Source organism: Malaya genurostris, chromosome 2 (genome assembly GCF_030247185.1).
Source record: "Malaya genurostris strain Urasoe2022 chromosome 2, Malgen_1.1, whole genome shotgun sequence".
Taxonomy (NCBI): Eukaryota; Metazoa; Arthropoda; class Insecta; order Diptera; family Culicidae; genus Malaya; species Malaya genurostris.
This window is the reverse complement of record NC_080571.1, coordinates 302565393-302588394: the sequence shown is the minus strand read 5'-3', so window position 1 is coordinate 302588394 and position 23002 is coordinate 302565393. Positions and strand designations below refer to the sequence as shown.

Here is a 23002-nt window from a genome sequence, read left to right as displayed (position 1 = left end):
TTCAGGTTAGCTATCAGAATTGTAAATCTGAATTGCTACCCGTACGAGCCTGTGTTCCGCAGGTTTCGAGCTCCAATTTTGTATAATATTTTCACTTCTGATCTTCCAAATCTACCCGTTGGTTGTCAGAAATCGTTATTCTGTGACGACACAAGTCTGTTAGCCACAGGTAGAAATCTAAGAGTGATCTGCAGTCGTCTACAAAGAAGTTTAAATATTTTCAGTAATTATCTGTCAAAATGGAAAATTAAGCCAAATGCAGCAAAAACGCAATTAATTATCTTTTCTCATAAGCCAAGAGCTTCTTTTCTTAATCCTAACAATAATCACATTCTCAAATTCAATGGCTTGGAATTGACATGGTCTGATCAAGCTAAATACTCAGGTTTAACGTAAGACAAAAAACTCACTTTCAAGGATCACATTGACGGAATTCAGGCAAAGTGTAATAAATTTATTAAATGTTTATATCCTCTTATAAACAGAAATTCTAAGCTCTGTCTAAAGAACAAATTATAAATTTATAAACAAATTTTCAGACCAGTCATGCTTTATGCAGTACCAATTTGGTCAAGTTGTTGTTCCACCAGGAAGAAAACGCTTCAAAGGATTCAGAATAAAATTCTGAAAATGATTTTGAAGCGTCCTCCCTGGTTTAGTACAAATGAGTTACATAGACTCACAAAATGTTACATAATATTATTAGCAAATTCTGACAAAAATCGATGCAATCTTCAATTGAATCGATTCGCTTCTTGTATTAGTTAGTAAGTTAGTATATAAGTTCCTTTTTCCCATTACACAATACAAGTAGGTTTACAATTTTCCCTACACAAAAATCACAGAATTGCTGAAGCGAATGATGCCTTAATGGTAATGACCAAATCATGTATATAGTAGGGCTGAGAAGCCATCACTTGTGGCTGAACACCCAATTTAAATCTTAATAATATAATTTTAACTCATATTCCAATAAATAGTTATTTAAAATAAAACGTCTCCCCTTGCATTAGTACCATAGTTTATGTGTGTGTGATGAACCTTCTGTTACCTCACGAGATATGATGAATTTATTAGATGAAGAATGCTTCGCGAATAATGGAATCCAATGATCATCGCAGTGACGCTATTCGAACCAATTCGAAGAGTAAAGTAAATGAACGAATGACAAATGAATGTGTAAAACGAACATGCACGATGTTTACCAGCAGCGATGAATGTATTAGTATATTCGGGTTCTCTACGATTATTGCTTATTCATTTTCACCCTTCCCTATTTCGTGCAGTGAATAGTTCAACGTTGTTCGAGACGGGCATATTCGAACTGACCGGGCCAAACGTATTTTTTCTTACCAACCTGTTATTGCCTTTCTCTATAAAAAGACAACAGAATTGCTGGAAAAGCGATTTCTAACGGTGACCCGAAGACCCATAGTGTTATAAACCATTCGACTCAGTTTGACGAGATCGGAAAATATGCGTGCACCTTTCAGAGATTTGTTTTACCGCTCAATTTTCTCAAAGATGACTGAATCAATTATAACAGACGCAGGCAAGTTGAAAAGTTACTATTGGATCATTGATCAAGTTTGAATATTAAATGGCTGTGATTTCTGGTTTCGGAGATATGATCGTATAAGTGACGTAACTGACAAAACGCGTTGTTTTTCTTCCGCGCAATTTTCTCAGAGATGGCTGAAATAATTTCAACAAACTGAGACTTGTTTGAAAGCTATTATTAGGTCTTTGGTTAAATTGAAGATCAAATGGCTGTCACTTTTTATTCCGGATTGATATAATGGTATAAATGAAGTAACCGATATAACGCGTTGTTTTTCCACCGTCCTATTTTTTCAGTAGTGGCTGAACTGATTTCAACACACTTAGGCTCGTTTTAATGCTACTATTAGTTCATTAAACAGGTTTGAAGTTTAACTGGTTATCATTGACGGTTCAAATGATATGACGGAACAAATGACGTAAACGTCATAAGCCATTATCGTTCAACTTTTTCGAAAATGGATTAAACGATATCAATAATTTTAGGCTCGTTCGAGACTAAAATTGGACTGTCAGTCGATTTCAAAGATCATATGACTGACACATCAAGTTCCGGAGATATAATCGTACAAGTGAAGTAATCGTCAATTTTTTTTTCTGTTCGCATAATTGCCCACGTTCAAATGTATTATTACTGATACGCGTGGTTTGACAAAAATTTCCGAATATGTGACATAAATTCTGAACCATGCTTTTGTGGACTACTCGAATCTATCTGAATAAACTGGTGCCAAACATGAGCCAAAATTGGTGTAAGAAATTATCTTAATAAAAATAAGTATTTTTTTTCAATGAGACTGTTTCGATTAAAGAGAAAGGCATTGTTACACCACTAGGTGGATTAAGAAAAAGTTTTTTTTTAATGATGTTTTCAATAATTTGTTGTCTTCTTTACAAGTGCTGCCTTATTCATCCGATATTGAAATTATGGACTTGATGAGTAAGACAATAGGGTTTTACGAAACCTATCTGTGTGCAATTTCCAACTCCGCATAGACATAGGATCAGGTTTGAACTTCTACAATCGAAAAAAATATGAAAAAAATCGCTACTAAATCGACCTAGTGGTGTGATAATGACTTTCTTTTATCATTCGAATAACTTTTTCTTATTTGAATGAGTTCTATGAGCTTTCAAACAAGCTCAAGTTTGTTACGTCAGTTATACGATTATCACCGGTGTGTGTGTGTGTGTGTGTGTGTGTGTGTGTGTGTGTGTGTGTGTGTGTGTGTGTGTGTGTGTGTGTGTGTGTGTGTGTGTGTGTGTGTGTGTGTGTGTGTGTGTTGAGTGAGCTTTATTATCCATTTGAACGTGATCTGTTACCACACTGTAACTATGTACGAGCCCAAGCTTGTTAAAATTTGTCCATAGAAAATGAAAATAGAAAATGCGTTGGAAGGTAGACACACAAACATACAAGCACATACAGACTCCTCGAGTTTTGTTAACAAGGAACTGCAATCTGACGTAAAGAAGGTGCAGGAGATTTAACTGAACAAAACAAACAATGTAGTATACGCGGTCGATTATAATGATTTACATAATCGTGAGCATAGAAATGTTCTATATAAAATTTTAGTTTACGTGGAAAATAGTGCCATAGTACCTCTGGAACCATTGATACTAATAACACGAATGTAAAAAAAAAAAACAAAACACTGTCACCATCGAACGTCAACTGCAATCAATCCTTTACAATGACGTATCCGACACTTATGATTAAAGCTACATTAGTAACAATGTATCAATGAATGAAAATATCAAAGAAAAAGGGTGGTAAAGCTGCCTGCAGAAAAGCTTTATAACATTTTTAAATCAATGCATTCCTAATGTTGATACACTAGAAACAATCATCACTTGTATCTATTCTTGGTATTCCATCATGACTTTGAGCAACTATTAAAACCATTTTTAAAGTTTTGAAATATGGGAGATTAACTTGAAAACGGTTTCCTTTTTAGCGTGCTCATAAAGTTTTGAATCTACACATTAGAAAATGCAAGTGCAATCAAACTACTTGACACTGGAGTTTTGTCAGCATTCGAAACAGTAAACATCGAGTTTACACTTTAATCTTATTTTATGACAAAAGTGAAGCTCAGTTCCTCGTACGAATTTTCTCCACACAAAGTCTACAGGAGCGTAAAGAGACGATGTATCCGGTATTGTACATTGTTTGTGCATAGCACGTAACGCCTGTAGCATCCTACGGAATGTGTCTGCTTTCGCACAGTGTTACCAAGAACAGAGGCAGCAATTTTCTCGTTGGGAGAATAACACCTCCAGCTTTTCATATGTGGTACAATTACCACATCCACTGAGTGGGCGGTTGGATGTGAGTAGATTTGCACCACTCTCGGTATTGGCGTCTAAGTATGCTTCCGGTGCAACCACAGCAGAAATCAACTTCAGTTTATTGCTTCTAGGATACTGTTTCAATGGGTTAGTTGAACATGAGAACGATGAATGAGTATAAATAACTATTATAATGTAATTTACAACCAAACACCCCTATAACGGCTTCGAAACAGGAAGTAAGTGCCCACACAATACTGTTTCACTTCTCTGCTAGGTTAGACAAAAGACCTGCTGGCAGATAAAGAGGGTTATAGTTCTGTTGTTAACTATAATATAAATGCAGTTATCAAGCTTATTTCGTGCATGAAAACAAAACTCATTCGCTTCCTTTAAACGTCTTATCAGAACGATGTTAAATCCTAGTTGAAAAGAATAAACCAACTGTGCGGTGAAAAAGCAGTACTGTAGCTCTATTGAAAGGATTCCGGCTGCAATTGTGCTTTCAGCTTTCTATTGCACACATCAAAGCGGCAAAATTGCTTTGAAATTTGAATCCCCATTGAAAGAATTTCGAAACACTATTTATTGCGCGAACTTCAAAAGCAAAACTTTACTAGTTTGTTACAGCATAAACGCTTGTATCCAGCCAAACAGCTTGCAGGTTACTTTTTTAGCGATGGCTGTAAATTGTCAGTGGTTTACGTGCACTGACTGGCTTGCACAAAAAAAATCTAACTAGAAGCACTTTCGCGCTATGCAAAATTCGGTCTACGCTTTTCAAATCTAAAACATAAAAACTAAATCCTTAAATTGATACCGGGTTTTATCTCTACGGTATTGTATGGTCTTTTGATTCGTGTAGCAATGCAGCCGATGTTTAATTCCATGACATTGTTGATTTTTTTTCTAATAGACGACATGCCAAACTATTTCATTCACTACTCGATCTGCAATCGCCGAATTGCGCCGTTATCGGTGACAATATATTTGCTTCGGCCATCGAAAATCTATATTAGCGAAAATCGCAGTGAAAAAATGTAACTGCTATCACATCGGATGTCGATGGGATTGTAGAAGTCTTGCTTTGCACGCGTGTCAGTAGAGTAAAAAATGAAACGCACTGGAATGGGTTTTCAGCCAATGGATTGATCAGAGATGATAGTAGATTGTAGCATTGTAAATTATATTCATTAGAAGAAAAAAATTTTGACGCAACTGAATTGTTTTGGCGCACGATTGGCCAACACAGTTGTTAGTCCATACGCGGAAATGATCAGGATTTCACAATGATTTACAAATAAAACACAACAACCACTTGCGATACCAATTTTGTCGGAATCAGTTGTAGCATTTGACTCGGAATTAATTTAAAATTCGGAATGTAATCTGAATTTCAATTTCGAAATATTAGAACTAGGTTTTGTTTTGTCATTCAAATTCTTAAATGTTGGCAACATCTCGGATTAGTGTTGCGTTTTGAAGAAAAATTGGAATGTTTTGCTGGCACATATTCCAATAGTAGAGAATTGGAAATGATGTCACATTTTGGTTAATAAACTCTTTCATAATAATCATGACAACATCCATCTTTTCTTTCCTGTTTTGAATTATTTTCATTCACCCGTTGCATTTACGATTCCTTTCTATTTCATGCTGGGTGCTTCAATGTCGAGCACTGCCTTGAGTAGATGTAAGGACTATCATTAAATAAAAACCCTTGTAAGGACGTGACCAGGTGCATGAGTCTATGTCATAGCAGAACGTGTCGAAAAATGTCAGGAAGAAGGATAGGCTGCTCTATAGAACTCTTCTGTTATGCTATGCGAACGTCTAACTAAAAGCCGTGAGACGTCGAAAATAAAGAAACGGAACTGTAAAATTGCTTTTGCGAATATATATTTTAAACGTTATTTTACGATTCGCTGTATAGAAACTTGTGTAGATTAGTTCGAGAAGGGAAAATTATGTTAAAAATATCAAACAACTCAACAAACAAATAGAATCCCTCATTGTTGCTTAGTTTTTCGTGCAATTTTTCAGTAACAATAATCATGGCCCAACCAAAGTATTTGACATCGATTGAAAGAATACTGTTACAAGAAAGATATTGAGTCTAAAAGTAAGCTTCCTACGTTTTACACAGTCACATGCTTCGACATGATCTCGTAGTCCCAAATGCAATTAGAATTTCAATCGAGTACTGGAACATTGGTGAGCAGAGCTGAGCTGAGGAGTAGACCGCTCATAATCACACTTCGTTATTGATCGAATGAGTGAAAATGCTCAATGAACCTAGAAAATTATGTTTGAGAGAAAAGAAACTCAGAACTTGTCATTAAGTGGCCAATAACTACACCGGTCACGACTACAGGATATGCTACTGAGGATGGAACGGAATGTTAGTCCGATATTGGTTTTTTATAGAAACTGCGGTTGCTACTGCATCTTCATGAGTATCACTGAGTATAAGATGAATTATACAGGATTGGTAGATAATACGATCTCAACAGGAAGTACGGTGCACGAGACGATAAAATTTCCGAAATTCGTTAAACTTCTGACAGATTTGACATATCAATCTTTTGTCAATTTTTCCACTTTCAAAAGGACTGCCCGATACCAATACATAGATAGGTTTTTCTTTTAATTTTTTTGGCATTAAAAATGCCTTACTCTTCACAATATGGGGCCGGGTGTCAATTAAAAGTTTCAAAAATAGTCGCGTAACCTTTTTGTGTCATAATTTTGAACGTTAATAACTCGGTCATTTGTTGATGGATTGTTATAATTTAACAACCAATTGATTCGGAAACTTTTAACTTAAACATGTATGACGACGTCATTTCAGTATTTCAATAGCATACTATTGAAAAAATGGTTGGAATCGACCTGTTTTTATCCACCAATCCCTGTCGTACAAAATGACGTCAACTTCTTGTTCGGCATAGGAGGCTTTGCGTCATGCATAAAAAACACCGCATCGTTCTGCGTAGTATGAAGAGAAATCTATTAATATAGGCTGCACATTCTGCATATTTCTTTGCCTAGTTGATGTTTGACTGTGAATGAAACAAGTAGCTCGTCCAGTGAGCTGATGACTGGATTGTATATGCGTTCACTTGCTGGATTGTCGCTTTTGCATTATGTGTTGGTGAAATTTCCTGTTGTCTGTGCAACACCGTGTTCGCTTGAGTATCTTATATATCATCTAGCTATTGAAGAACCGAATCAGGTTACCGATTCTTTTGAAATATCCCATGTATTTAGCAAATTTTTGGTCGATTTTGCCATTAAAAATGCTTTACACTTCGCTGAGGCTAGGTGTCAATTTAAAACATGCAAAACTAATCGCGTAACATTTTTCTGTCATAATTCATTGCGTTCAACGCTTATAACTCAGTCATTTGTTGATGGATTTATATAATTCAACAACCAATCGATTCGGAAACATATAACTTAAACTTATGAGATTACGTCATTCGAATATTTCATTTGCATACCATTGAAAAATTGGTTTGAATTGAGTATTTTATTTTGGTTCTCTGGTAACTCTCAGGCCAATTTAGAATCATCGGCGATAGATTTTTCGGATCTAATTTGCAGCGCTTGTTCCTCGATGATTTGTTTATGGATTTTCCTAATTTAAATGATTCCAAAGCTTCAATATTGTAAGCTTAAAAATGTTTTGTCAACGGATCGGTTCGCATACTTAAATCTCCATTCCCATACGAACAAAACGGTGGCGCGCAAATGGATTCAGTATAAAGTTGTGTGATAATGATAATCATAGATACTTCTTCTTCATTATATGTGACTGAACAAGTTGTTGTCCCACCAGTAATTAAACGCTTCAAAAGATTCAAAATTAAGTTCTGAAACTTTTCTAAAAGCGGCCTCCTCGGTTTAGTAGTATAAATGAGTTCCACAGGCTCACATAAACAGAACAATTAGATGCAATATCATATAGTATCAAAGATAATCTCAAGGTAAGTTTACCTGCGATTTTACATGTATCGTTTGAATAGGAACTCTCGTAGAATTTGGTTAATGGCCAGTTTCAGTTCACGCGTTGTAACTATGACAATGTTCATTCATGTGTTAATAACATCAAGTTACAATATGAACCAAATTTCGGAATTTTGTTGCGTATCCATTCCGTATATTCCTAATATGCCAAAGCGAAAATCAATGTAAGTAACTAAATATTTTATGCGGACTGTTTCACACGTTTTCTTCCTCGTATTGTTGCCATATTATTTACCGACACTTTCCGAAGATTATCGACGATTTTGAAGGATTAATAAAATTACACCATTACTGAGATTACTGGTACAACGTTCTCTTGGATCGATTAACTGTTTATAAAATTAATAAGTCCACCCAGTGAACGACCATTATTAGGTTAAAGCTGGTAAATCTATATATATAAAAATGCAGAGATTATTCTTTGTAATCGCATCACGTAAGAACGGATGGACGGATTGAGATGCTTTTTTTTTTGTTTGATCACCGGGTTCGCACATCAAAAAAATTTGGAAAACTTACCGGAAAAGTGGGAAAAACCAATAAAGTTATTGTGTATGGACAATGGAATTTTCCACTGAAAAAGTCGCCAATGATTGCTAGATGATCGATAGGTGTTTGGCGCATAACGAGTTGCATAAGTGTTTGGCCGTCGAAGAAAGGAATACTAGATCGTTGAAAGAATCTTTTGGCGCGCAACGAGTTGTTTTGTGTGAATTCATGTGGTTCGTTATTTCGAGCCACGTGCTTAATTGGGTATCAACATTATTGATTGCCAAATGATTCAATGATGGAACGCATATGAGTGTTCTAGCTATACCGTAAATATGATCAAAAGTTCTGATACTGTTTACCAGAAGATGCATTGTGTGCAATGTAATCAGTTAGTTGTTTATTGTTGGCCATCGTAGGCGTGAGTTGAACAAATCACCTTATAAATAGAACGATTTTTGTACGAATCAATGATAAGATGCTGCTGTTTAAAGAATGAGATCAATCATAGAGGTTTGCTTTGAATTTAGCATGCTGAAGTTCGTTCGCGTCGGGTTAATTCTGGTGGATTGAAAACCATTAGTTGTGAGATTTTATGCATTGAGTCGAACGATAAGCTGTATACTGGTACAATCACTCCTCATCTTCACTCCTCTATAACAGAAGAACTGCACATTATTTTCATATAAAACTTTCTGATATAGATTCTCAGTGCCGAACTCCACCATTCATTAATTGTAGGTGGGGTACTAAACAAAATTATGTGGTGTTGACTAATGAGATGACTATTGATAAAACTATTAAACGAATGCAGTGTTCATGTAAAAGTTAATGGATACAATATTTAAAAGAATGGTAACTTGAACTTTCGAATGTCAAAAAATTACTTATTTTATCATTCGATTTTTTAACAATATCAAACTAACCATAGTACTCAAGGAGGAGTAAGGATTTGAAGATAAAGTGCGGAAAATTCGACGTAACAAGGTTCATTTAAGTAAGAAAAAGGTTTCTCGCATCTAAACTTTTACCGTCTACCAGAGGAGTCGAACTTAGCGATGCGAAACATCCGAGTCTCTGATATGTTAAAAATTTACTAAATAGTTACTGACTGACCTGAAGTCATACATTAAAAGTAAAAATAAAGTTTTATCGCTAAATTGTTAATGGAAATTTTTTCCTGTGATCGTCACGCTACGAACATTCATCAAACACGATTAAATAATATCACCAGACTAGCGAGAAGTGACGAAAAACAAGTCGCGAGGGAAGCTTTTGTAAATTTGTTCTAATCAATTTAAAGTAGTGATCTCAGTTATTTTTGCTTCACTTTTTATTCCATATGTCGAAACCATAGTCTGAGAGAGATCAACAATCGCTATTCGATGCACTGACTCAAAAATGATTCGCGGTGCATTCCCTTTATTTTTGCGTAACAAAAGCTTTTAACATATTGATAATTTTTTATGAATTCATCGCAGCCAAGTAATCAGTAAAATAATGGAAAAATACATTAACAGCATAACGTTTGACAATTCTACTGTCCGAAAACATAAATTAAAAAAAAACGGGCGAGACGAAGTTCGACGGGTCAGCTAGTAAACGATATAAATCAAATCAAATTAATATTTGATATAATTTAATATAATATAATATTAATCTCGAAAATTATCATCATAAAATAAAATAGTTTCATTTGTTCAGGTTGAAATCTTTAGGTTGTTTGTATCTAAAATTGAGTTTTCAAGTAACTTTGAAGTGTGTATCATCATCATTATCATCTTTATTTTTGCATTTATTATGAAGACCCTAGAAACGTTTCATTTTTAATGTTATTGTGCTCGGTCGTGTCTTGAATACAACCCTCTAATTTTTTCAGATAGTAACATGTAACCTACACACCTTGAAAAAATCATTCAAATTTAGGTGTTCTGAGCAGAGCTGCTATATGTCACTAGCAACCAGCAACTTTTCACGATGAAGATTGGAAAGCTTATGTAACTGGACTGCTGCCAACCAGGTTCAAACAAATCACCATATATTGAGTGTCCGAGAGCCGATCTTTCAGAACTTAAATCCTCTTGATATTACACTCACCAGGACGCTCATTGATTGCAAATGCGATTGATATTATCTTCATTTATCCTGTCACTACTTGATTACGATGTGACTAAATATTAATCACACTTTTGCAAAGAACAATGAACTGTTAATAAATGTTCGCGAGAAATGATTTTTATCATTAAAATTAGTGTCTTTAAGGTGACCATGGAAGCGAGCCACAAATGGCAACCAAGAAAGCACCTACCCTCCCACTCCACCTTCCGCTATTTTGCCTTGCTCTTGATGTAAACAAACCATAAAACACATTTTTTCTACGCGTAGGAGTAAACATGTTGCGTAGAATTGCTACAGTAATTTGGTGACATAATCACTAATCGTATTGATATATGTTTACGATAAACTATCAACTCTGAAGAATGATTTGTGCAAAACTTTTTCGGACCTTCATTAGAAGGTTTCTTCTTAGAATGTTATTATTTTTCACTCACCTCAAGATTTCAACTGCTGTTTATAGCTCTGTGACATAAGTAAGCTTTATGAAACACTTTTGAGTTGTTCTTCACCGGTAAACTTATTCTCTGATCTAAAAATTTTATTATAAAACTTTTGAATAACTCACATTTCTGGTTTTGAAAATTCAAAAATCCACGATAAAAAGTTTGCCGGCCTGCAGTAGTATTGGCAATACCACCCTTTTATATTGGCAGTGATGCCATTCATAATTAGAGAAAAAAACCTTGCAATGCACTAAAAATGGCATTAGTTTCAATTAGTCGCACGTTGATATAGTTAGAATTACGGATCAAAATTACTTTCGTACGTCACCATCTAAAATTTCAATATTTATAAAAAACGATAACATTTCCCTTATTTCCGTTTCAAACATTGCTTCCCCTCCAAGTTATCCGCAACCCTGTTGTCTTATTTACCGTCGCTATGGAATGCAAAAAAAAACAAACAATTCAATATTGCAATATCTTTTCAAAATGCCTCGTCCATCTAAGCAGCGCTCATTTGCGAAAATCAATAGAAAAATAGATGGAATACGTTGATAGAGTGTGTTTTGGGTAGTGAGTATGTGCGGGACTCATCAGTTCAAACAGTGGAAGAACTGCCAGAAGTGCCGGTTCAAAACAATACCACGGAATTTAGAAACTGTACTGGATCCAATAATTTGGTATCAATAGGTAAAGTTTTTAAAATATTTTCGTCAATATATGAAATTATATTTTCAAATTTGCATGATAAATCTTTTCAGAGTAAATAGCCGATTTGTCATCAAACCCTCTCGTCAAGTGCCACTTGAATGTTCTTTGGGTGTGGTTGCTTTCCTGGTTTGTATTTTTTGAATATGTAACATGTCAGAGGAAAAAATATATTCTAACAGCTTCCTTTTTACTATGTAATATAAGAAAAATGCCAAGAACCAAGCGAAGGCAAACAGTAAACTATCTTCTTCGGCACAATCATTATATTCTTTTGGTCGCATGATTGCAATTTGTTAACTCCAGAATGAGCATTAAGATGAGATAAGTCTACTCTGTTCTGCTAGGTGATTTGAATAGTTTCAATGTTTACATTTTGTTCTTGCACCTGTATTCCTTTCAGCACACAAATATTGTTATTCCATTCCTCTCTACTCACAAATACTATTACTATATGAAAAAGTATTGTTTCACCAATACTTTAAAATTTATTTTACTTGGCTTCTGTCCACGGTCACCTTAAAGACGAGAAATATCATGAAAATAAAAAAATAACTGTTCAACCGACAACAGAAGGAATAGTTTAGGAAAAAAAAGCAAATTTGAAACAATGAAAAAATCCTGCAATTGTGACCCTTTACAATATCTATTGTTGGTTAAGGTTTTTGCCGCCGTAGTCCGGCCTCTAGGCTTCCCCTATCCGGAGAAAGATTCTTCTAGTGGCACCTAGTATCCTCACTGAAAATTATTAATGACTAACAAGTCTTCAGTGAATGCTATAGATATTGCTTTCTATCGATATTCAATAAGACATGAATTGGAAAAATATTGGATGAGTAACATTTTATCAAAATCAGCTGTATTGTAATAATATCGCGGTGGCTCGTCACTTCTATGCGCTCGCACCTCAGTGTTTCTACACCTCTGTGCGTATAAACGGGATAGCCTTCGTTGCTAGAATTCCAGTTAGGAAATGCCCCGAATATCGCCTTTGTGATTAGCACCAGCAGTTTTAACTACCTGCAGCCGTTAACTCACGAGCCAGTATAATCGAAACACAACCTGAATCAATATCGCGGTGATTTATACGAAAAAGACGAAATTAGGGTCGATTCTTACTTCGCCACAAAGGCAGAGGAATTTTTGAACCCTTTTTTGCCTTTCTCATATAGAAAGGTTATGCAATCACTGTGAAAACCGACTTTTGAACCGAGGCCCGGAGGGCCGAGTGTCATATACCATTCGACTCAGCTCGTCGAGTACGCAAAATGTCTGTGTGTATGTGTGTGTGTATGTGTGTATGTGCGTATGTGTGTATGTAACGTTTTTTTGCACTAATTTTTCTCGGAGATGGCTGAACCGATTCTCACAAACTTAGATGCAAATGAAAGATCTTGTGGTCCCACACAAAATTCCTGAATATTATTTGGATCTGACTTCCGGTTCCGGAATTATGGGGTAAAATGTGCAAAAAATTGTGAAAATAAGTGCACTAACTTTTCTCAGAGATGGCTGAACCGATTCTCACAAACTTAGATTCAAATGAAAGGTCTTGAGGTCCCATAAAAAATTCCTGAATATTATTTGGGTTAAAAATTGTATACCATCACTGAAAATGAGGAAAAACCTTAAAAAAATTTCTAAATCGACCTCAAATCTTTTCCAATTTGATAGTTTTTATCAGTAGACGGTCAAACAAAGAGATTTCGGTTATTCTTTTAAGAACCGAAGAAAAAAAATTTTATTTCAGTATTATATATGATAGTATGATTGATATGAGAAAGGCATTATCACACAACTAGGTGGATTAAAACAGGTTTTTTTGTTGGTTCTCACGAGTGAATCAGGTTTGTGATTTTGAAGTACAATTGGATGCTAAGCTGACGCTCGGTGTTCATTGCTTACAAACTATTCAAAAGAACACATTTTTACTGGGTTCTATTTCGAAGACCTGTAGGATTTAAATGTGTGAATAGCGAAGACTGTGGTTTGTCGGTTACGTCACTCATACGAATATATATCAGATTAAAAAAGGTTAATTGAGATTGTTGGAAACGACTTAACTTAGTCATCTCCTAGAATATTGAGCGGATGTATCGGTTATGTGACTTATAGCATCATATCGCTGGAACCAGAAAATTTCACCTATTTTAACCATTGAAATTGCTCAACGACTCAACAGTAGGTTTCAAATGGGTTCAAAATTCGGTTAAAATCGTCACTTCCGAGAGAAATGTGCGCACAGAAAAAGCATGGGTAAATACATCCCAAGTAGCAAACATTGTTTTTTTTTAAATTAATGTTTATTAAAATATGAGTTAAATTTAAATTATTAAGATTTGTATTGGGTGTTCAGCCATAAGTGGTGACTTTTCAGCCCTATTATATACATGATTTGATCATTCCCATTAAGGCACCATTCGCTTCCGCAATTCTGAGATTTTTGTGTAGGGAAAATTCTAAACCTATTTGTATTGTGTAATGGGAAAAAGGAACTTATATACTAACTTACTAACTAATACAAGGAGCGAATCGATTCAATTGAAGATTGCATCGATTTTTATTGGAATTTGCTTATGATATTATGTAACATTTTGTGAGTCTATGTAACTCATTTGTACTAAACCAGAGAGGACGCTTCAAAATCATTTTCAGAATTTTATTCTGAATCTTTTGAAGCGTTTTCTTCCTGGTGGAACAACAACTTGACCAAACTGGTACTGCATAAAGCATGACTGGTCTGAAGTTGTTTATAAATTAACAATGTGTTTTTTAAACAAAGCTTAGAATTTCTGTTTATAAGAGGATATAAACATTTAATATATTTATTACACTTTGCCTGGATTCCTTCAATGTGATCCTTGAAAGTGAGTTTTTTGTCATACGTTAAACCTAAATATTTTGGTTGATCAGACCATGTCAATTCCAAGTCATTCAATTTGATAATGTGGTTCATTGGTTTGGGAAAAGAAGCTCTTGGCTTATGAGGAAAGATAATTAATATCGTTTATTTATCCCCGGTTTTAACCTAATTCTGGTCGTTCACCGAGATAATTAATTGCGTTTTTGCTGCATTAGGTTCAATTTTCCATTTGACAGATAATCACTGAAAATATTCGTTTTAGGCGACTGCAGATCACTCTTAGATTTCTACCTGTGGCAAACAGACTTGTGTCGTCACAGAATAGCGATTTCTGACAACCAACGGGTAGATTTGGAAGAACAGAAGTGAAAATATTATACAAGATTGGAGCTACGCTCGCACCATGCGGAACACCTGCTCGTACGGGTAGCAATTCAGAGTCACAATTCTGACAGCTAAGAGTTAAATAATTTCGAACCATTTTGATCAAATAAATAGGAAACTGGAAATCAGACAGTTTTGCCATTAAACCTTTGTGCCAAACACTGTCGAATGCTTTTTCTATGTCTAGAAGAGCAACTCCATTGGATAACCCAGAAGATTTATTTGCTTTTATCATGTTCGTTACTCTTACAAGTTGATGAGTAGTTGAATGTTCATGACGAAATCCAAACTGCTCGGGTAAAAAAAATGAATTTTCATTTATATGAGACATCAATATCAACAAGATATTTTTTTCAAAAAGTTTACTGATAGAAGAAAGTAAACTAAATGGTCGATAACTTGATGTTTCTGCAAAGTTTTCATCAGGTTTGAGGATGGGAATTACTTTAGCGTTTTTATATCTCTTAGGAAGGAAAACTAATGCCAAACACTTGTTGAAAATTTTAACCAAGAATCTCAAGGCAACATCGGGATAATTTTTAATAAAAATATTAAAGATTCCATCATTACCAGGAACCTTCATGTTTTTAATTTTCCTAATAATTGACTTAATTTCATCAAAATTCGTCTCAGTAATGTCATCTTGTAACAACACCTGAGTTGAGATATGATCATATTTCAGTGAGACTTCATTTTCAATAGGACTCACAACGTTAAAATTAAAATGATGGACACTCTCGAACTGCTGAGCAAGTTTTTGAGTGTTTAATTTCCTTCCTTGAGAGCAGGAATTGGTTTCTGAGGTTTCTTAAGAACCTTAGAAAGTTTCCAGAACGGTTAAGAATATGGTTTAATTTGTTCAACTTTTCTAGCGAAATTTTCATTTCGCAAAAGAGTAAATTTATGTTTAATTTTGTAAATCCTTAACTATGTTTTTCATAACAGGATCACGAGAGCTTTGATATTGTCGCCGACAATCACTCTTCGACCGAATGAGCAGTTGAAGATTGTTATCGATGATAGGAGAATTTAATTTAGTTTGAGCTTTGGGAACTGAAAGATTTCTATCTTTGATAATGTAATGATTCAAATTATCTATTGCTGTGTCGATGTCCGCAGAATTTTTTAAAATAATTTCATGATCTACATGATTTTCAATGTGAGATCTGTACTCCAACCAATTAGCTCTATGATAGTTGGATATAGAACTAATTGGATTAATTATAGATTCGTTAGAAAGTCTGAATGTTACAGGAAGATGATCTGAGTCAAAGTCTGCATGTGTAATCGGTTCACTACAAATGTGACTTTGATCTGTTAGAACATTGTATTTTTGTTGTTGTATTTCTTCACTCTTCTCGCAACGATTGTGTGATTGAAAAATCGCACTTTACAAGTTTCTTGTTTGGTAATATGAGCCGAATATGAAACTATTCAAATGAATATATTGTACAGTCAGTTAATATAACCTATTTAGAACATAATTCTTTTTCAGGTTTTTCAGTTGGTTTCACAAGCAGTAATATGAATGATTTTCACATTTGTTACGAAAACACATGAATTCACTTGTCTAACAGATCCAACAGGTCTCCGAGGCTTAGATCGAAGGGTGGTTTTTCCTCAATTATGTATTCTTTCTGCATAGATAAATATGAGCTCAAATTATTTATTGGCAGTGCAAACAAATTAATAAACAAAGAAATCAGTCGGTATTGAACAATCGATCACACCGCATATGAACAGCTTTTAGATGCAGTACGTTTTTTAGCTACCTAGAGTTTTAACGATTTTTTTTTGGGTTTGTGTTAAGGCACTAAAGCTCAAGTTTTCACATTCCATCATTGAAATGAAAATTTGTTAAAAACTATCGTTCAGAGGGTAGGAAATTTGCTTTATGTAATGAGTTTATATATGTAGCAGAATATATTTGTTGGTAAAGCATCTCTGCAATAAGAAGAGGATTGCAGATTCGGACCCATTCTGTGAGTGAAACTTTTTTCCAAATTGTACATTTTTTCTCTGTTTCATTCATCTTTTTTTCTTCTTGCTCTGTTTGTTGTTGGCGGTGATGCAAAATAAAATGCCTAGAGTTGCTTCGACTTCAAAACATGCTTTTTCAAGGCTAAAAACCTGAAACTCGTACAGTCAGTCACTATAACTAACTATAAGTCTGGCAAATTTTTAATCTGAGTGATTTGCCAAATAATATGGTGCCTTGACTAATGAGATGACTAGTGGTAAAATCACCGTTTAAGTGTTTCTACTAACCTATTTGGTAGCGAATCGATTTTATGGTAAATCTGACTTTCGACATCGTCGTAAGCCCCAATTGCTCTTGATTGTACAGCAACTCAAACACTTAACCTTTTTCTGAAGTTCGTTGGTTGCCACCTCAGCATATTAAAGCTCATCAAAGAAAAATTTTGCAGTCGCATACATAAAGAAGCTGCGTCCACTCCACCGTGATAGTCCCAGCTACCAACCCATGACACCGGCACCGAAAGTGACTGGAATGACGGTTGATTGAATTTGGTTTTTGTGCTGATGTTGCAACCTTTCTTGTACCCTTTCGGGAGTTGGGGGATGTTCAAAATCAAAGCGAATCGGGTTCGTTTCCAGAAACATCGAAATTATTATTCGGAACGTGACACTGTTTACTTCACACCCGAATGGCTGGGGTTGGGAGAACTGAATTATGTGGAACAGCACCACCTGCGGATCTGACGAAGCTTAAATAGGGAGCGTGTTTCAGAATGTTCTTACAACAGGTGCCAGACCGAAAAGTCTCCGGTGAAGCTGAAATACTGATGATGAAATTTACATTTTGATTGACTTTCTACATTTGCATTCGTAGCAGGGGTAAGACAAATTGGTAGTATTTTCCGCTTCATCACAACTGTGCTTCGCAATCTGCGTTGTGGGAATGGTGCGTTTAACGAGTTTTCCGTGGAAAAAGTACTCCGATTGTGCCAGTCCTAAGTTTAAGATTTTAAGATTAATTGAATAAAGTTTGCGTATTGGGTTGAAAACATTTTTCTGAAGATAATGAAGTTCGATTTCATTGGCTTCTATGATAATCCATTTGAACAGAACAGAACGTGAAAACAATGCAAGTAAATAAATGTGAAGAGATGATACAATAAAGATTGCACTCAAAAAAAAATGCAACACTTTCTTTTGTGTCGAACTTTTCATTGGATGGGGAAAAATTGATGAAATTTTGAGGAAAACTATCAGGTTTTTTATTATTAATAAAAAAAATCAGGTTTTTATTATTGTTAAGTAGTTTAAGCGCCTCTTTTAGTTTAAGGTCGTAATATGTGTAATATAAAAATAATAAAAAAGAAGAGATGCGGTTCGAAAAAAAATCATTATTTTTTTTATGAAGGGTGTTTTTTAAGAGCTTGCTGATTTGAAATTGTAATAAAACACAAATTTTATATTATGAAACGGCCATTTATTTTTATTTGGTAGATAAATCATTGGCATTTAACATTTAAATATGATTTCGGGCATATGGGCTCCACGACTATTTTTCACAAAGGTCATTCTGGAGCTCATTTTTTTGCAAAACATCAGTTGTTGCTGGTTTATTCACGCAAAAAAAATGAATTTGACTGGTGACATAATTCTACAAACGATAAAATTAATGAAATTTAACCTGTCAAATGACGCAAAATACTAAATTCCTACAGAATTTTACAAACTCCGAGTGTAGTTTGCACTCGATTACCAAGTGCTGCATGGAATTATATGTTTCAATTATTCATTAGGCAGATGTGTGCTTCTGTGGCTCAGTCGATTAACTGTTTCTCGGTTGAAGTCGCTATCGATCTTTTGTTTTTTATTTAATTCGATTCCAATCAATTTAATTTTCAAATCTCAAAATTTTACATATTCTTGAATATAAATTTGTGTGAAATACAACGTTCCATCTTAAAAGATGTAAAATCGAAAGGTTTTTTTTTCGATCTGTGCACATACACCAATGACTTCACGTATCCTCAAAAAAATTAGAGGGTTGTAACACATGGATCAATAAGTCCCGAGACTAAAGCAGAGATGGCGCTCGTAGTAAACCAGTAACCACGTCTTTCTAGAGTACTAACCTTTGCTTGAAACGGGTCAAAATTTGAAGTGGATTGAAAAATGTTATCCGGACTCTTGTCCATCAAAAGCAACGATTTGTCGGTGGTTTGCCGAGTTTAAACGTGGTCGTACCGACACAAATGACGCGGAACGCTCGGGTAGACCTGTGGAAGCCGTTACACCGGAAAATGTGAGTGAAGTGACAAAAATTATAATGAAAGATCGTAAAGTGAAGCTCCGTGAATTGGGCTTTGATCTGCTTCCCCACACCCCATACTCGCCAGATTTAGCCCCCAGTGACTACTGGCTCTTTGCTGATATTAAAAAAAATGCTCCAGGGAAAAAGATTTGGCTCAAATGAGGAGGTCATCGCTGAAACTGAAGCCTATTTTGAAGCGAAAGATAAATTTTGTTATAAACATGGTATTGAAAAATTGGAAAAACGTTGGAACCATTGTATCACCCTAAAAGGGGATACAATTGATGAATAAAAAAAATGTTATTTCCATTGTTAGTCTCGGGACTTATTGATCCATGTTTTATGCAAGACACGACCGATCACGATTACATTAAAAATGAAATAATTCTTAGGTACCCACAATAAAGATGATGGTGGATGCACTAAAAGTCACAAATTACAAACCTGCTCTACTTTTAGTGTTTACATTTTTGGCGACAAATGACAATTGAATTCTTTCAAAACAATTGATTCTACTCCATTTTGATGCCTTCAACAAATTTTTACATTTGAAAATTTTTGGAAAATATGCTTTAAATGAAAGTCAATTATGATGATTTCAAAGTTACTTAAAAGATCAATTTTGGATACGAACAACCTCAAGATATAAATCTGGACAAATGAAACTTTGCTTCCGCCATTTTTTCCAAAGTTAAAAGCTTTATTGCGAAAAAGTGCTTACAGATATATTATTCAAAGTAGTGTCCGTCGATAGCGACATCTCTCTCGGGCAATTTTCGGATTTCGGCTCGAAAAAAGGAATTCTCTTTTGACGCTATCCATGAAGCAATCCATTTTTCCAACTCTTCGAAGGATTAAAATTATTGATTTGCCAGGCCTCGTGCCATCGATCGGAATAGGTGGAAGTCAGAAGGGGCGACATCTGGGAAATACGGCGGGTGGGGCAAGACTTCCCATTTCAGCGTTTTCAGGTACTTTTTGACTACTTTTACGACGTGAGGCCGAGCATTGTCGTGTTGGAGGATGACTTTGTCATGTCGCTCTTGATATTGTGGCCGCTTTTCTTTTAGCGCGCGACAAAGGCGCATCAGTTGCGTTCGATATCGATCTCCTGTGATGGTTTCACCCGCTTTTAAAAGCTCGTAGTAAATCACACCCACCAGACATCCCACCAAATACAAATCCTAACCTTGGCGCCGTGAATATTCAGTTTTGCCTTCGACGAAGTAGCATGCCCGGACTTTCCTCATGATTTTCTGCGTTCAGGATTATCGTATCGAACCCACTTTTCATCACCGCTTACGTTCCAGTGTAAAAACCCCTTGCGATTTTGTCTTTGAAGCAGTTGCTCACATACAAATAGACGGCGCTCGATGTCCATCGGTTTCAACTCGTACGGCACCCAGTTTCCTTCTTTCTGAATCATGCTCAGGGCCTTGAGACGTTTTGAAATGGCTTGCTGACTCACTCCCAACGATTCGACAAGCTCTTCTTGGGTTTGGCACGAATCTTCATCAAGCAATGCTTCTAGTTGTTCATCTTTGAAGGTTTTTTCCCCTCCACCACCATGTTTGTCTTCGACATTGAAATCTGCATTTTTAAAACGTTGAGACCACTCCCGACACGTTCTTTTACTCAGAGCAGCATCACCGAAAGTTTCTGAGAGCATTCGATGCGCCTCAGCTGCATTTTTCTTTCGAATTATAACAGAAAAGTAAAATTTCCCGCAAATGGCGAGAATTGGGCACATAAACAGACATTTTCAAGTGTGTATAATACGAAAACAAGAACAACTGTCACTGAAACGGCGATGAAAAATCGTTAGGCACTGTACACACTCACTTTAAAGGCACTATCATCATGTATTTTGACCAGCCTCAGCCGGTACAGCCACCTATCGGAAAACGGCGGAAGCAAAGTTGTACACCTGTTAGCTTAGAGTGTATTGTTCACTTGATCAAAATTTCGTTACAATCTGTCAAGTGTGTATCGAGATGGATACCGAGCAAGAACTGCTTAAAAAATTCATAGGGAAAATGAGAAATTACTTCAAGCACAATCCGAACCTTTTGATTCGGGTCTAAAAGATTAATTCGTCCGTTAGGTTCGTCCAACAGACAATGAAGGGAGCCGGAATTTTTATGGAAACGAAGGGGTATAACTGTCTTAATGCTTCGTAATGTACGAAGAGACGTACATTAAAGCGGCCGCCTAGATTTTCGTCACCAAGTCCTCAAACCCGGACGTTTTGAGAAGTTTCGAATGAAGAATGTTGAATAATTTGCCAAGAAGTATTTCGGGTGCCAGGTGATCAGTAGGTGTGGTAAATTCAGTAAGCTGTACATAACGACCGGCTCTATCTATGGCCAAATATATAAAGTCTGTATTCAAATTAAAATTCAAGTAATGGAGTAATAAATTAAAAAAACTGACGTGTTTTTAATTCTATTTCTTTTTCAGATGTCTTGATTTTGTGATCATTCACTTCAGGGCTTGACTATATTCGCTCTATTTTATTGGAGAGAACCAAACCGAAGTATTGTTTGAAAGTGTTGATCTTATTAGTAGAAACATCACCGCCAGTCCCAACATCAAGCAATCAAATTATCGAGCCTTGCTACTAACATAACATATTTTCTACCCCCTAGCATGTGTTGCTTCCATAAAAATCGTCACGAGTGATAAATGTGTTGTGTTTTCTTTTCCGACTGTGTGAATTCAGAGCGCATCGCTAGAGAGCATTGAAAACAATGTGCACAAATAATCGCTCCGCTGCAAACACCCAAACGTATTAAAACAGAAAATAAGTGCATTCTAACCTGCTTCGGTATTCACCTCGCTGCCTAGGTGGCGTATTGCGTACAGCAGCAGCAAACCGTAGGCTAACTGGAATCCTGTGGTTAGAACATGCGCAAGAAATGCAACACCACAAACAATCCAGCCCCAGCCACCGTCCGGATAGAAGTGCTTCAGGCGAGAAAGCGTTGTCCCGGGAATTCATCATCGCAGCGCGTCCGTAGCACGTCCGGCCGAGCAAAGGAAAATTGTGTGAGAAATGGTAGGAAAAATGGTTAGTTAAAGCGGAATCTCCGGTGCTCTGGTTCTTCTGGGCGGTGACTGCAGTATGATGTGTTTCCATATAAAAATTCTTTTTTATGTTTTTCTTCCATAATTGCCATATGTTAAGAATCGAGAAAAATTTCCATAATACTTGTATCGAGCTCGTGCTTATTTTCAATCACCTGCTTCATTCAAATAGAACTAACGCTTTGATTGTGTACGCAGATTGTTTTCAAGTATCAGTTTACCTGTCTAATTGCATTGGTGTCAACACCGGCGCGTCGCAACGCTGGGACATTCCGATGCAGTGAGTGTAATTCTCGTTCCAACAGAGCCGGATAGGCGGAATCCTCTTCCTCCAACAAACGTCCTCGGTCGTATCCACCTGCAATGAACGAACAAATGGATGCAGACGATAAATATTTTATTACGGGAATTGTTTGCATATATGGACAGTCATATAATATGTGCTGGAATGACAACCGGGTGGCGTAGGTGGTCAGCTAGGTCATAGTCGCATTATGGTGAAGTGAGTGCAGTAGCCGTGATTAAGCGAAAATGTTTCTCCTACACCTGTCATCACTGAGTTCCGACTAGGAAAGATTCATGGTGTCAGTTGAATTATTAACTCGGTCTCGCAATTTCGAAACGGGATTTCACTTACCCGAGTATGCATTGTGTGACAAGCATGGCCCGGAACTAACTTTGCGTGATGAGAAGTAGTTAGTGCATTCCCGGACAAAGTTCAATCGCAGATGTTCAGTC

At 36.0% G+C, this 23002-nt stretch overlaps 1 protein-coding gene across 2 annotated transcripts in view; it reads right to left on the bottom strand.

Moving 5' to 3' along the window:
- LOC131430851 (uncharacterized) overlaps nucleotides 1–23002 on the bottom strand; it is a 117963-nt gene that overhangs the window by 33761 nt on the left and 61200 nt on the right. For both annotated transcript variants that reach the window (XM_058596081.1, XM_058596080.1), the window contains 2 exons: nucleotides 22486–22622; nucleotides 21997–22144 (listed from right to left, as the gene is read on the bottom strand). In XM_058596081.1, the coding sequence (XP_058452064.1) occupies nucleotides 21997–22144; nucleotides 22486–22622 (285 nt within the window). The remainder of the gene's footprint in view (nucleotides 1–21996; nucleotides 22145–22485; nucleotides 22623–23002) is intronic.